Here is a 17,011-nt window from a genome sequence, read left to right on the forward strand (position 1 = left end):
AATACATAACGTGTAATGTTACGTAGAAAGAAATATATCCAAACAATGTTTCACCTTTTATTCCTAATTAAAACTAGTTTAATCTGTTCCATGTTACTAATTAAATTTTAAATGATACTACATCTGTGCAGTGGCCCGGACGGCTTCTATCACATAAACAAAGCGTACAGAAGACCTCACCTCATCTGTATAACTTGATAGCTTACAATTAGTATCAAATACGGAGTATATTTTTCACTACTACGGAGTACTTAATTAGCCGTTTTATGCATTTATATAGCCATGATGTGCATCCACACATGGTTAATAGTTAATAGATCAACACTGCACCAAGTACCCATACATATACACAAACAAAATCTCAACAATACATCTACAAGGATTAAAGATTAAACATTACCCAACTGCACCGAGTATGTTACCGTTTTCAACAGACCCACATAAAGTTTGTAATGTCAGCAGAGTACATTTTTCTTCTTTTTTTTTTCCTTTTGGTTTTCTTTGGAGCATTAGAGTTGCAGCAGGGGCAAAGCCATTACAAGACCAACAAATGAAACCAACAGCACCAGCATCCAAGTCGGGAAGGACGGTTTCTTGGCTTGTTTCACATCCTCATTTGGCTTCTCTTCTCTCTTAACTTCATCTTTCTTACCATCGTTTTTGTCTAGTAAAGATTGTAAATTTTCCTCCCTCTTTGCGACAGGTTGCTCTTTCACAACAGCCTGTACTGAGATCTTCTGCTCTTCATACTTCTCCACATACTCTGGAAACAATTTCTTGAATGTTGCACTGTCAACAAACAACCATACAACTTGTAAATCTGTGACCATTTTCAACTCTTTCCCTGGCTACCACAAGATATGCTGGCTAGTTGAGGTTTGAATTTGAGACCTCGTGTCAGGATATGAGACCCAACCACTAGACTATCTTGGGATGGTTTGTAAGTTATTAGTGTGAGATATTAATGGTACATGTTTATTATAGTATTTGATTTAATTAACTCACTTTTTGCAATTAAATGCCAGAGATGCCTTCGCAAGGCGTTGCTTCTCTACAACAGTGGTAGTTACACTACCAGTGGTGGGACTGTCGTCCATCTGCATCAATAATACAAAATATTACCATATAACATGTTTACATAAAATGTAGATTACTCCAAATTCAAAAACATTCACAGACTATGTTTTCCAACCAACAATATTTTCTGCAAATGTCACTGCAATGAGGATAACCAGCTCTTACGAAACTCTAGAGATGCATAACAAGTAACAATTAACACTATCGCGCAACATTTAAGCATTAGCATATAAAATATTGCTACTCGTAATGTTTGGCTATAGTCTCACTATTTCAGATTGTACACACCATGTTATGCAAAAAATATCTGGTTTTATCAGAAGAAAAAACAAAATACAGAGTGTGAATATTATTTTAAGAAAGTTGATATGTTTAGTAAAAGGTACAGCTAGCATATTTACGTGATACTATTAAGTCCACAATTCCCTTAATAAGTGAGAGATGAGTGATATTAAACTCACCATGAAGGAGAGGAGTCCCGTAAGGATGCTGCATTAGAAACAAACAAAAAAGAGATGTTGCACGAATATTGACAAAAGGAAATAATACTAAAAAAGCATATAAAAAAAAGACGTACAGTTGATTTGTTTAGTTAAATTAGACAATACCTCGACACCGACCACATTGGGTTCCAACTTTCTGGATGGACTGTTAAAGGATTAAAATGAAGTAGTCAGCATAGAGATACAAAAGTTGTAATTCTATTCTTGCAAAATTGATTTTATTGACTTACAATCACTCATTGATAGACAAATTTTCTTTTGACTCATAAACCGCCCGTTGGGAGTAGTCATGCTACAAGAAAGTAAACCAAATTATGAAACACAAGTGGAAGCTGTGAAGTAATATATATCCAATATTGATCATAAAACCCTCTTCGTCTTGGTGATACCTGATCCCTGGAGGTTTAAATGGATATTCTGGAGGGAACTTGATTTTCCCATAATAATATCCACCTACAGTATCAATCAAATGAGTTAGACAGGCGAGTACAAATTTAAACCATATATTAACCGAAGATTGGAGAAGAGTAACGGACCTGCAAACGGTGTTCCTTCGCTTCCCTCCAACACATAATCTGATTAGAGAAACATGATGTTAGATCACATACATGTAAAGAAAAACGTGCCAAAAGTTATATCATAAAGATATCATGGGAAGTATGATATGATAACTGCACAGTATGTAAATAAAATTAACAATTTATCATAGATTTTCGGGCGCCCATAAAGCCAAGTATGTATTCATACGCACAAGATTTAATTCATGCTCAGGTAACTTAAGGAAAGTTGATGAACAGTTTGAATATCTTCCTAAGCTATAAGCGCTACAATCTTCAATCAGTTGCCATCAAAACTACACTTCTTAATCAATTGCAAAAGTTCTACAAATTAGGGCAATCTGTTGCTACAAATTAGGCGCAATCAATTGCAAAAAGCTACAGACTTACTACTCACAGGAGTGGTCATCATATTATTTGACAGACTTCTCATAATCACACATTTATATGTTGCTACCCATTCACCAGGTATCGAATTTTTTTTAAAAAAAACGTATAACCATAAACTCATATATGACATAGTCCAAAAAACAGCTGAAGATCAAAAAGATGAGAATGGAAACTACAATAGAAACCACCAATGGAAGAAAATAAAAGCTTGGATAAGCAACTTACGCCACTCGAGAATGTCATTTGGAGAAGGTCGAGCAACTATATGCGAAACAGGTTCCTATGATCAAATAAGGGAAGAAAATCAGCCATGTATTCATTACTGCTGATGGTTATATAAGATATTACAAAACTAAAGAAATAGTAGTCCAACATTTCCTTCACATGCCAGTTTACATCAAATTTGATAATTTTCTTTCAAAAAAATTTAAAAAAAAAGACTGGTGTTACAAAATTTTTCCATAAAAAAGATCAAGATATTCATTATGTGCTGGCATTGCTCGTGCTTAATACAAGACAAAAAGTATCCAACGTTAAGGTACTTCATGAATAAAACATGTCATGTTATAAAATAATTATATCACTATTGCCTGATGATAAAAACAACAATAACAATAGTAATAACTGTTAAAAACAATATAAAAACTGAGACTCAAGGGCCCACTTCAATGCCACATAGCATAGAAATTTTTTTTACAAAGCATCAGATTCAGGAAATGGTGTAGGTATGAATTCAAAGATACATGAGGGAACAAAAGAAGCCATACTTTACAAAGTGCTCTATACTCCTTTTGAAGTCGCTTTACACATGCTTTCTCGGCCATCTCTCGTGGATTTAAATAAGGAGCAAAAAAGAGCTGTGGGTTGTCCTTACTTCGTTATTCTCCTCAATAAATTGTATTACCTGGGGACCAAAAAGATATTCGAATTACTACATGGAAACATTAATGGCCATAAAACTTCAGGAGAAGAGTTTCTCTTGATTTGGTGAACATAATACATAATCGGAATGCGAGACACTACATGCATCCACAAAATATTGACTACTAAGGAAGCATGATCCATATAGACGAGCTATATCGTTACCTAACAGTGGGGTGAGGAATACCAAAGATGCATCTCAAGAAAAATAAACCTTAAAAAGATGAAAAGTGCCTAAATAAGAACAGAGCTTCAAGCTTAACATCATAATTAATCAGACCAGAATAACACCTACGATGGAGCTCGAAAGCTTAAAAATATTGAAATATGTATACACAAGTATAATACTCCATCTACACTTGGAAGGATCATCACCATTTCATTATAATAACTGAAATTCATCTAATCATTCCGTAAATTCAAATAAAGAACGTAACTGGATACCAGTTCAATAGAAGACTTTTTATATACCAAACTAGAGATCCTATTCATGTATCTTACTTACTACTGAAGTAATGTTATCACACAGACATGTAAACAATATTCAAAAGAAGTACAGCTTGTTGGGATCCTTTTTCATAATACATAACATGATTTCTGGTCAGACTATGTGTTTCATAAATAATAAGAATAAACATAAAAACACGAGTAGGGATCAAATCATGAGAGAGAGAGAGAGAGAGAGAGAGAGAGAGAGAGAGAGAGAGAGAGAGAGAGAGAGAGATTTGTAGAGGGTATCAAGTATCAGAAAGGTATGACATGCATGATTTTGATAGAAGGCAATTTAACATTAATATACTTGTAGCAGAAATCAATATGAACAGAGTCACAATGTTAGGCACGCATGTTCTGTGTTACAAGGAGTAAACTCTATAGTGTATGCTACTCTATGTTCAGCACTTGAAAGACGATGGAGGAATACGTAATTGAAATTTCCCCAATTGACCGGCAGACAAACCCTAAAACATGCGATGTATCAATTGATTGTATCTGTCACTTGTAACCCCTGTGTATTTCAAAATTTGTATATTGTTTTGATTATATGATTTTTATAAGAACCAAAACCTAAACAAAATAGTGTAATAATAGCAAGTGAAGATAGCGGGATTGCAAACTCATAAAAGGATTGGAGGTAAAACCGAAGCGCTCACATGGTAATCAAAACCCTAAATCAGAAACCGGAGAAATAAATCACAAAGTATCAATCGAGATTTGTAATAAATAAATAAATATAATATTTGAACCAGCAAGATCTGCTCTGCTGTAACTAGTAAAACAAATGATGATATAGTAAATAAATATAAAAATTAAATTAAAATAATTATACTAAATAAACTTACGTAGCGTAGCTTAGAAATCCTGGAAACCTCAAATCGGAAAACCGTAGAAATTTCCAAAGTCGGACACTCCGAACGACGGCGTATACGATCTGATTTATTATTACCCAAAATTGCGAGAAAAAGGGGAGGCGTCTTTCTTTCGTTCTGGTTCCTTTGATTGGGATGGGTTGGGGCGGGTAATGGTAAATTGGGTTGGGTTATAGTCGTCGTCTCTTGTGTTTTGTTGCGTCGACACTCAACAAGAATGTGGTTTTTTTTAAATGGCAATATTACCCCTGGATACACACGCTTTGGGCCCATCCCTCCAACGGCTTTTGGTTCAGTTATAGCCACTGTTGTAAACGGAGTCCGTTGCATCCGTTGCAACGCCCGTTACGACGTTTTGGTGACTAAACCGTTTCGACCCCGTCCCGTTTTTTTATAAGCCGGTCAACGATCAAAAGTCAGGTAAAATGCAGGAAAAATTGGGTCAACGTCGGTCAATAGTCAGAAATTCTGTTAAAATCGGTCATAAGTCGGTCAAATCAATCAAAATTGACTTAGTTTAGTATTACATTTTGTATTATATTAACGCTAATAGCAATTATAGGTACAAACTTGTCAACGAATGTTTTTTAGCTCTAAAATATGTGTTTCCAGGATTTCTACCCCGTCTCGGCCCCGTTTTTTCCGTTGCGACGTTTTGAGGTCGCTACCTTTTCGGCCCCGTCTCACGTCTTTTTCAACCTTGGTTATAGCAATGACGGTCAATTAACGGAAAGATGTCAATTGAACATTATTACAATTCAAGCACTACCAATGCAAAATTAAAAATCACAAGGACTATGCGTGAAAAAGTAGTAATCACAGGGACAATCGGCGTAATTTCGTCTTTAAAAGATATCTTAGCGGTTGTTTTACTCAAAAAAACTATAAAATTTTTGGTTACGTTAAGTGATATCATGTATAATTTTTGAAGAGTATATTGTATAAGAAAATTTAAAGTAAATGAGTTATGCTTATGTGGTTTTTTTTTTTTGAATGAGTTATGCTTATGTGGTTAGGCCACTCCCTATCGTAACTAAACTATTCATCCTCTTAACCTTCCACATCAGCGCCACATCAACACCAATATCCTATAACTAACTCATAACTAAACACTCCCTATCATGGCTAAAACAATACTCCTCTTAATATACAACGTACAAGCAATAAAGCATCAAGTCCAACAATAGAAAGCACTGGGACCTGCAATTCCTATAACTCTTCCGTTAAATCTATGGTGAAAGCGGGTAACTAACGCGTGTAACTAAGTGGTGCCTATGGTTAGTTACGGGTAATGAGCGGGTAATGGACGAGTAACTAACCATAGAGGGTGGTCTTATACTCATGTCCTAACTTTTCGTCGCAATCGCAATCCCAAATGTAAATGAGTAACGAATATGTAAATTTTAAAGTATAAATAAATTTTGAATACTATCAAATCAGGACTTTTTGATTTTAAAAATTTTGTTAGTGTATAAAATTTTTGTATAATTCAATAAATGTTATTTTAGAATCGGTATATAATCATTCACCTTTATAGAAAGAAAAATCCTATATTTTATTTTAATTTTTAATTAAATAAATACCAAAGGAAGTAATTAAGGAATTGTGTGGAAAAGACATAAATTACAGATAGCGTCGGTAGCATTTGGAAGTTGGTTACGGTCTGTCGCAAAAAATACTTGATTAAATCAGCCGGATTTCCACAACCAAAACCAAGCTTAACAGCTATATATGCCATCAACATCTTATTTTTATTTTTGTTTATATATAATTATATTTTATATTTTATATAATATATAATTCTAAATCTAATATTATAAATATAAATATCAAATTATAAAATTATAATTTATAATACTTATAATAAATAATTATACTTCCCAATCAAGTAAATGCCGGCATTTTGCATAACATAACAAGTTACTTGTATTTAGGGATGGCAATGGATCGGATATGGATCGGGTGAGGCCGTATCCATATCCATATCCATTTATTTATTTTTTTACTTTTCATCTATCCATATCCGTCGGGTAAAGGGGGTTAATGGATAATTATCCATATCCGTTTAAATTTATTTTATTTTTAACAATTATAAGCGGTGGTTCACTATATACGATCAAAAGTAATAGTTTTAATTGTTTATGCGACCGAAAGTCACATTTTACTAATCTATATAACAAATATTCAATAGATAACCTATTAAACGTGTAAAGATATCGACATGTAAGTTGCTTACTTTTAGTTACATGGAATCACATTTGAACCACCAAAGTACGATAAATACATTTGATTATTTAAACAAAACAAAATATAAGAAAAAAGTTATATTTTTAGAAAAAAATATAAAGAAAGACGAATATGAATATAATTAATGAAATATCACTACATAAATGATACTAATTTGAGTGATAAATTTATATATTTAGTTATTTTGGGTGAAAGCGGGTTATCCATGGATGAAATTTTTTCATCCACATCCATATCCATATCCATTTAGATCGTCCATATCCACGAATAATCGAGTGGATTGGATGAATATCAATTGGATCGGGTATCCATTGCCATCCATACTTGTATTCAATGCCCAAAATTATGTCAAAGAGATGAAACGTCAATACACTCTTTCTAGCCTTCCAACACAATCACTGTGACAACGAAGTCCAATATATATATATTTTTTTAATTTAATATTTATTTAGTATTAGTATTTAGTATGTAATATTAATATTAATATTAATATTAATATTAATATTAATAATTAGAATTAGATATGTTAACATTGAGAATGGCAGAAACAAATATCTACCGAGTAGTGGCAGAATTCGTAGAAATAGTAAATCCTTTTTAATTGTTAAATAATAATAAATAAATAATAAAAGTATTTAAAAGAAAAATTAAATAGTAAAAACAAATTTACAATATTGTCATTAAGTGGATTACGATAACTTGCATAACATAAAACGCCAATTAACGCCTTCAATAATAGTATAATTATGGATATGGATATGGATATGGATATGGATGGATAATAACTTACCACTTATATGGTGGGGGTAGAAATGGAACTTGGATTGTTGCGGCGGGGTTGTTAAACATGGGTGATTTTTCGTGTTGGTCATGTAAGGCTTGAGGGATTTCACGTGGAGAGAGCTTATTAATCCCATGTAGACGCAAAAATCAAGAAGGAAGAAAAGTCCACGGAGCTGTCAGATGAGCTTAGGAATTTCAACGTGGACGACTTAGGAGTTTTTGGTAGCGGATTCGTGTTCTTGGGTGTTAGGTTATTTGCTAGTTGCAGCGGATGACTCTTTTTCTCCCTTTGATGGGTTGATTGTTTAATATTTTGCCATGTCACGATATCTTTGTAACTTTGTTAGTTGTTATTAACTTTAATAGTTCCGGTTAGGCCCCTTTTTTCTTCGTTTGTTGTTCTTTGTTGATTTGATTTAGGTTCGTGGTCTTTGTTGATTCTAGCCGGTATTTTTGTTTGCTATATTCGATTATATGAAGTTGGTAGTTTCTTTGCAAAGAAAAGAAATAAATGGAAAGAAAACGATCACTTTTACAACTTTTTAATTTTAAAAAGCTAGGAATATGTGTGTTCTTCTTGCATATATAGTTGTATTTAAAACATAAAAAATATATTAAGTGGAGTATAATTTGAAATGTGTTATAATATGAACGTACAAAAAGTCATATGGAGATATGGATGATAAATTTTATAGTCAACTTTGTATAGCTTGTATAGTAATATTTTACACTATAAATAGGCATGTATGGTAGCCATTTAATGGTGTACCATTTCTCTTGAAATATCAATATCAATATTTCTTCTCTCCTTCTTCTCTCTTTTTCTCTCTTTGTTCTTATAACCATTAAAGGTAGTTATAAGCCTACTAAATTATAACACGTTATCAGCACGAAAAGCTTAATGTAATTAAAAGATATCTCAAACGATCACGAATCACTAATCAAGGTATGAAATTATTAATAATTTTCAGACTCGAATATATCAAATTTTGGACTACTAACATTTATATTTATGTTATTTAAGTTATATATGGTCGGTTATACCACCTGAATTATATTTCTGTAATCTAACTTTTACTAACTTCACTAACATTTATATTTATGTTATTTAAGTTATATATGGTCGGTTATACCACCTGAATTATATTTTCTGTAATCTAGCTCTTATTAACTTCACTAACATTTATATTTATGTTAATAAGACCTCATGATTGTACGCAACACGTCATTTGACAACACGGTACTTTATGTACGCAACACGTCATTTGACAACACGGTACCATGGGTCGAGATTAATTCCGATCAATACGAATACGACGGGGTCTTTATATGTTATCTAACATTTATGATTACTTATGCAATTAATCATTATTTATTTCATGCATACTAATGTTTATTCTTAAATTTATAATTTTAAAAGTTAAAATAAAAAAATAGTTTGTATTTTTATTAAAAGTAAATCTTAAAAGTTAAAATAAGAAAAGGTAGTTTGTACTTTTATTAAAAGTAAATCTTAAAAGTTAAAATACAAAAAGTAGTTTGTATTTTTATTAAAAGTAAATCTTAAAAGTTAAAATAAGAAAAAGTAGTTTATATTTTTATTAAAAGTATATCTTAAAAGTGTTTAAATGAGTTTTACAGAAAGGGGGAAAGCAAAGTAAAAAAAAAAACTTTTTTCCAAACAAAGGTAAATGAAAGTAGGACTTAATACAAGAAAAAAGTAAACATCTCCTAGACGTGATAAAATCTATCAATGATAAGTATTAGACTTGATGAGCTAAATGTGACAAAAATGTTTCAACATGTCTTATGTTAATTTTCTAAAATAAGTTATTATTATTCCGAGTTTAACACATATACATATGTTAATTAAAAACAACCTTTTTGTTCTTATGTAGTGTTGGGTTGCAATTTTGGTTGTATGCCATAATTCCATCCAGTAGAGTGACAATAGAAAACTTTTGATGATAATCAATAAAAAACTTTTTTCCAAACTTGTCAAATGTTTTGTTAAAAACGTGACCGTTGAAAAAAGGAGGTTGAATAATAAAACTTAAAAAACAAATTATTTTTTTTAAGAGTGTGCATCAAAATGGCCCGTTTAATAATGGGGAGTAAAAATATAGTCAAATTGTTTCAACGAACAAGGGTTCAATTGGATGTCTCTTAAAAAAAATCTGCGGGTACGGGTGATGGATCCAATGGATCCGCATCCACGACCCGCGGGTGCTATCCCTAATTGTGACAAGTACAAATCAACTAAAAGTCTAAAAAATAAATGCTCTTATAGGGACCAAATGTTCACAATAATTGCCTAAGCTAGATATGAAACAAATAGTTCATAAAAAAAAAAGGTCGTTGTGCGTTTTCGGGATGATAGCCGAAATACACTTACAAAAGTAGGTCAGCCGTCAATTCTTTATGGCCATATCAACGTAGATCAATAAAATCATTTATGGTTTTGATAAAAGATTAATTAAAAATTAATTGTTTTTTTGGTCTTGGATTCTCGGTAACAAAAGCAAAGGTTGTTTTTGGTTGCCACAACAAACAAGACAGAGGTTGTTGACTTTTGTTGTTAAACATGGCACAAGTGAACAATAACAATAGATTATTGTTTTTGAAAAGAATAATGATGCGTTAATTTTATTGTATAAAATAAAATTAAAGAAAATGGTTTTCATTGATGACTATGAACAAACGCAAACAAAGTGTTTGTGGTATTTGGTGATTAAAAAAAAAGTGCATCTAAAGCTTCTACTGAAAATAATATGCATCTAAAGCTTCTACTGAAAATTAATGTGCAAGGTACAACGTATAACTATATGGTCAAATTCATTTGAGCCTTCGGAGTCACAAGTATATGATGTATATATATATTACTCAATTAACAAAATAGTAAATCTAAATTAATTCATATGAATAGTAAAACGAAATTAATTAATTTACTATTCACATAAAAAAGCGCATATGATAAAAAGCGCATCACATATGATAAGCGCATATGATAAAAAGCGAATATGATGAAGAGCACAACGCATATGATGAAAATCGCATATGATTAAAAGCGTATATGGTGAAAAGGATATATGATAAAAAAAAAACACATATGGTGATTAATGAAAAGTATATTGTGAAAAAGAATCACAAATGTTTCTTGAAAGAATTCAAGGTAAGATATATGAACCAATTCATCCATCATGTGAACCATTTTGATATTTCATGGTTCTAATAGACGCATCTAGCGGATGGTCTCATATTTGTATGTTATCAAGCCGTAATATGGCATTTGCAAAGTTTCTTGCACAAATTATTAAATTGAGAACACATTATTCTGATTACACCATTAAAAGGATGAGACTTGATAATGCTGGTGAGTTAACATCTCAAGCATTTAATGATCATTATATATCTACAGGGATTGTTGTTGAACATCCAGTTGCTCATGTGCATACACAAAATTGGTTTAGCTGAATCAATAGATAAACGCTTACAGCGAATAACTAGACAATTGATAATGAGTACAAATCTCTCAATATTTATATGTGGACATGTAAATTTACATGCTGCGACATTAATTCGCATTATACCATGTGGAAGTCGTAAATATTTTCACTTAATACTTGATTTTGGCCAAGAGCCAAATATTTTCTACCTTAAAACATTGGTTGTGCAGTGTATGTTCCAATTGTATCACCACAACACAATAAAATGGTTCTTCAAAGAAAGATGATAATATATTTTGGATATAAAACATCTTCAATCATAAGATATATTGAACCCATGATGGGTGATGTTTTTACAGCACGTTTTGCTGATTGTCATTTTAATAAAACATTGTTCCCTAGATTAGGGGGAGAAATAAAAATAAAAAATAAAATGATGCTTCATGATGTGAACATCAATTAAGGTATATTGAACTCGCACAAAAGAATGTGAAACGAAAGTTCAAAAATAATGCATATGCAAGAACTTGCAAATTAATTACTTTATGCATTTACAGATATAAAAAAGTGACTAAATCATATATACCAGCGATAAATGCTCCAGCCCGAACTGAAATTCCAAAAGCTGGCAATAATGTCACTGTTGAGTCTTTGCCACGCATCAAACGTGGAAGATCAATTGGTTCCGAAGATAAAAATCCTCGAAAAAGAAAATCAGCTGATAATGAGGTAAGAGAAAGTGTTCAAGAAGAACCACAAATCAATATTCCTTCTGCAGAGGATATTGATAAATGTAAATACTAAAATTGCGATAAATTATGCAATATTATGGAACCGAAATGAAACTAAAATCTCTATGAGATATTTTCATATAATGTTACAATGACATCATGAATAAAGATGATGATCTGGAACTAAAATCTGTCATTGAATATATAAAATGGACATGATTGAGCTCAATGGAAAGGAGCAATAAGAGCTGAATTAGAATCGCTCGATAAAAGAAAAGTTTTCGGATCAATCGTTATCACTTTTAAAGATGTGAAACGTATGAGATACAAATGAATTTTTATCCGAAAAAGAAATGTGCAAATGAAGTTACAAGGCAAAACTAGACTTGTAACTCAAGATTTCCCACAAAGACCGGAAATGAATTATGAGGAAAATTTATCCTCCTGTAATGGATACAATTACTTATTAGATACTTAATCAACCTTGTAGTTACTTAAATGCATCTCATGGATGTTGTAACTACTTATCTGTATGGATCACTTGATAGTGACATACATGAATATACCTAAAGGGTTTAAGGTATCATAAGCATCTAATGCAAAATCCAAGGGAATGTATTCTATTAAATCACAAAGATTTTTATATGGGTCTATACAATCAGGACGTATGTGGTATAACTGATTAAGTGATTACTTGATAAGAAAAGTGTATACATATAAACTTATTTGCACATGTGTTTTTATTATGAAAAACAATGATCGGATATATATCATAGTTATTTATGTCAATGTTCTTAACATCATATGAACAAATAAAAAGATCTATGAAATCATTCAACTTCTAAAGAATTATTTTGAAATGAAAGATCTTGAAAAAATCAAGTATTACCTTGGATTGCAAATTGAGCATATGCCTAATGGTTTACTTGTACATCAAACAACTTATACCGAAAAGATTTTAAAACATTTTTTTTAAAGACAAACTCATTGTTGTTAGATCACTCAATATTGACACTGATCTATTTCATCCCTGCGAAGATCATGAAAATCTTAACAGATCGGAAGTTCCATATTTTAGTGCAATTGAGGTTCTTATGTTTCTTATAAATTGTACAAGACCTGACATTTCTCTTGCAGTTAATTTGTTGGCAAGATTCAGCTCAACTTCTACCAAATGACAATGGAACGGGATCAAACACATATTTTGATACCCTTGATGAACTGCCGATTTAAAATTATTTTATTCTAACGCTTCAAAACAAGATTTGGTTGATTATATATATGCAGGTCATTCATCAAATCCTCATAAAGATAAATCTCAAACTCGATATGTATTCCTAAATGGAGGTACCACAAAATCATGGCGTTCTCAAAAACAAACACTTGTTGTAATATCATCAAATTATGCCGAAGTGATTACATTACATGAAGCCACTCGGGAATGTTTTTGGTTAAGATCAATGACACAACTCATTATTGATTCTTGTGAACTAGAACGCGATAAAAGTTCAACAACTATCTATGAAGATAATACAGCTTGCATAGCACAGATGAAAGAAGGATATATCAAAAGTGACTGAACAAAACACATACCTCCTAGATTCTTCTTATATACTCAAGATCTTATAAAAGACAACCAGATTAAAATAAGATACGTTCAATCAACAACTATGCAGATCTTTATACCAAAACACTGTCAAATACTGTTTTCAGAACACATGTTCACAATATTGGCATGAGGCAAGATCAAAAGATGTGACGACTCAGCGATGTCTACTTGAGGGGGAGTCAACTCTATGCTGCACTCTTTTTCCCTTGGCTAAAGTTTTTATCCCACTGGATTTTTCTTTAGAAAGGTTTTTAACGAGGCAGTAACTTGTAGTTGATCTCTAGTGAAACAAAATTGATCATCCAAGGGGGAGTGTTATAATATGAACGAACAAAAAGTCATATGGAGATATGGATGATAAATTTTATAGTCAACTTTGTATAGCTTGTATAGTAATATTTTACACTATAAATAGGCATGTATGGTAGCCATTTAATGGTGTACCATTTCTCTTGAAATATCAATATCAATATTTCTTTTCTCCTTCTTCTCTCTTTTTCTCTCTTTGTTCTTATAACCATTAAAGGTAGTTATAAGCCTACTAAATTATAACAAAATGACAATTGTCAGCCCTAGATAATAAAGCAGTAACAAAATTAAATTGAAAAAAAAAAAGTGTATATAGAACAAGTCAGCCCACATTCATGTTGTGAAGCGTTTTAGCACATATGATAATTGCTTTCAAAATTAAGTATAAGTATTGATAGATTCAACATATATAATTTAACTAAAAAAACAATTTACGCATGGTTTATTCATACGTATATATTGATTGATTCAAACTATATAATTTAACTGATAAAATATTAAATTATATGAAATAGCCTCAGCACCTGTATATATACAGAAGCATTGATCAAGGTAAACCAAGTAAGTATTACTCAAGTCATGGACACCTTTCATTCATTCAAAGGTTACAACAAGTTCAATCATGCTCAACAACACCCACAACAACAACATGAAGAAGAAGCAGCTTTTCGTCGCAAGTCTCGTAAGCGTATCCTCATCATCACAGTCTCAACTATCCTCCTCATCGTTGTAATCATTGGAGCTGTTGCAGGAACCGTCATCCACAAACGCAACAATCATAAGAACTCCGATCAACAACAACCTCAACTATCATCCGCACAATCCATCAAAGCTGTTTGTTCACAGACACAGTATCCAGAATCTTGTTATTCCAGCCTTTCAGATGCCAATAAATCCAACACCACTGATCCTGAACAACTCTTCAAGCTCTCTTTACAAGTTGCTTTCGAATCGCTGTCCACTTTGTCCTCTTACCAAGAGACATTAATGAACACAGCCGATAAAAGCAATGACATAGAAGCGTTGAAAGTATGCAGGACAGTGATCAGTGACGCGCTAGATAATCTTAACGATTCTGTTTCTTCAATGGAGATGAAATCAGGTGAGAAACTGTTATCGCCACAGAAAATAGACGACTTGAGAACATGGCTAAGCTCGGCCGTGACCAACCAAGAAACTTGCGTCGATAGTCTTCAGGAAATGAATTCAACATTTGTAGAACCAATGAAGTCTCAAATGAAGAATTCAACAGAGTACACAAGCAACAGTTTGGCAGTTGTTACTAAAATAGTAAGTCTTCTGAAAAATTTGGATATCCCAATTCATAGGAAGCTGTTAGGGGAAATGAATTCTGAGTTTCCGGAATGGATTAAATCCGGTGACCGTAGACTTCTTCAAGAGAAAAGGCCGCCTACGCCTAATGTGACAGTGGCCAAGGACGGAAGTGGAGAGGTTAGGACCATCAATGATGCAATAGCAATGGTCCCCAATAAAAGTGATGAAAGGTTCGTTATATACGTCAAGGAAGGAGTGTACGCGGAGAACGTTGTTCTGGCTAAATCATTATGGAATGTCATGGTTTACGGTGATGGCATGAATAAATCCATCGTTTCTGGCAGCTTAAATAAAATCGACGGTGTACCCACTTTCGCCACAGCTACCTTCGGTATGTCATTATATATTCTTAAATAACAAATTACTTGCACACACATGTTTCTGATGGATCATAGTACCCAAAAGCTATAACTGGTGACATAATAGCGCATATATATACAGTATACTACTTGTCAATGGGGGTGCCAATTCAGGTCATAAGGTTGGAGGATTGGTTTGTGTCAAATGGGTCAAGTTCCTCAAGTGTTTTTTAGGTTGGCAGGCTTCTTTTAGTTCAAATTTTATAGGCCGGAAACAAAAAGAAAAAGAAAAAAAAAAAAAAAAAAAAAAAGCTGAAACTAATTCTGGTGTGGTTGGAAGGTCATCTAGTTAACCCAAAATCAACCAGTATAATTAAACGGGTTGAAGGGTTGACAATCCCAACCTAACCCCTTAAATTACTTGTTGGGTTCCTGGCCGGGTCAATCGTTGCTATGTCATAATATTAAATCAAGACCAGTTACTTAATTTTTACAATAATAATTATTATAAACAAACAGGAGTATCTGGACAAGGATTTATAGCAATGGATATGGGGTTCATGAACACTGCTGGTGGAATAAAAGAACAGGCGGTCGCAATGAGATCAGGTTCAGATTTTTCTGTTTTCTACAGATGCTCATTCGATGCTTTTCAAGACACTCTTTATCCTCATAGCAACCGTCAGTTTTACCGTGATTGTAACATTACTGGAACCGTTGATTTCATATTTGGGGACTCATCAGTAGTGTTTCAAAATTGCACGATTATGCCACGCCAACCGTTAGACGGTCAATTTGTAACCATCACAGCTCAAGGAAAGAAAGATCCAAATGAGAACACAGGTATTTCAATCCAAAAATGTGTGATTACACCGCTAGACAGTCTGACAGCTCCGACGTACTTGGGCAGACCATGGAAGAACTACTCAACAACGGTGATCATGCAATCAAGTATTGGAAGTTTCTTGAATCCGTTGGGTTGGACAGAGTGGGTTCAAGGTGTGTTACCACCTTCATCTATATTCTATGGTGAGTACCAAAATGTTGGCCCCGGATCAAAAGTTGATCAACGGGTTAACTGGACAGGTTATGAACCCCGCTTAACGAGTGCCCAAGCAGCTAGATTCAATGTGAACTCTTTCATCGGAGGCTCGGCTTGGTTACCTCAAACAGATGTCACGTTTGATTCAACCTAACATTGATTATTGTCATTTAAAAGTTGTATTTATTTATTTTCTTGTAACTATCATGCTTAAAAACATATTAACAATATGATTTCAACTTAATTCAATTCTATGAATATGAATACATTTTCTTTTCAAATTCTAACAAACTAATTAATAGCAAAATTTAATATATCTGTAAGGGTTTAAACTAGCAAGAAGAAAGAAATTACCTATTATATATATTGTAATATTTGGTCCAAACATTACCAAT

General features: G+C 32.7%; 2 protein-coding genes across 3 annotated transcripts; one reads left to right on the plus strand and one right to left on the minus strand.

Moving 5' to 3' along the window:
* Positions 1-325: 325 nt before the first annotated feature.
* LOC139869403 (probable ubiquitin-conjugating enzyme E2 33) lies at positions 326-4,991 on the minus strand. Of its 2 annotated transcripts, XM_071857721.1 has the most exons (11): positions 4,789-4,991; positions 4,600-4,614; positions 3,295-3,431; positions 2,753-2,807; positions 2,117-2,155; positions 1,970-2,033; positions 1,811-1,872; positions 1,686-1,725; positions 1,539-1,566; positions 1,006-1,097; positions 326-789 (listed from the first exon to the last, which is right to left on the minus strand). In XM_071857721.1, the coding sequence occupies exons 3-11, from the start codon at positions 3,349-3,351 to the stop codon at positions 510-512; spliced, it is 717 nt and encodes a 238-aa protein (XP_071713822.1). In that variant the 5' UTR covers positions 3,352-3,431; positions 4,600-4,614; positions 4,789-4,991; the 3' UTR covers positions 326-509. The 2 variants fall into 2 exon arrangements, with proteins under 2 accessions (XP_071713822.1, XP_071713821.1); XM_071857720.1 differs by lacking the exon at positions 4,600-4,614 and having other exon boundaries at positions 4,789-4,990.
* Positions 4,992-14,519: 9,528 nt separating this feature from the next.
* On the plus strand, positions 14,520-16,770 carry LOC139865606 (pectinesterase 3-like). The gene is made up of 2 exons (XM_071853675.1): positions 14,520-15,606; positions 16,094-16,770. Exons 1-2 carry the CDS (start codon positions 14,520-14,522, stop codon positions 16,768-16,770), a joined length of 1,764 nt encoding a protein of 587 aa, XP_071709776.1.
* The last annotated feature ends 241 nt before the right edge of the window (positions 16,771-17,011 follow it).

This window comes from Rutidosis leptorrhynchoides, chromosome 9 (genome assembly GCF_046630445.1).
Source record: "Rutidosis leptorrhynchoides isolate AG116_Rl617_1_P2 chromosome 9, CSIRO_AGI_Rlap_v1, whole genome shotgun sequence".
Classification (NCBI taxonomy): Eukaryota; Viridiplantae; Streptophyta; class Magnoliopsida; order Asterales; family Asteraceae; genus Rutidosis; species Rutidosis leptorrhynchoides.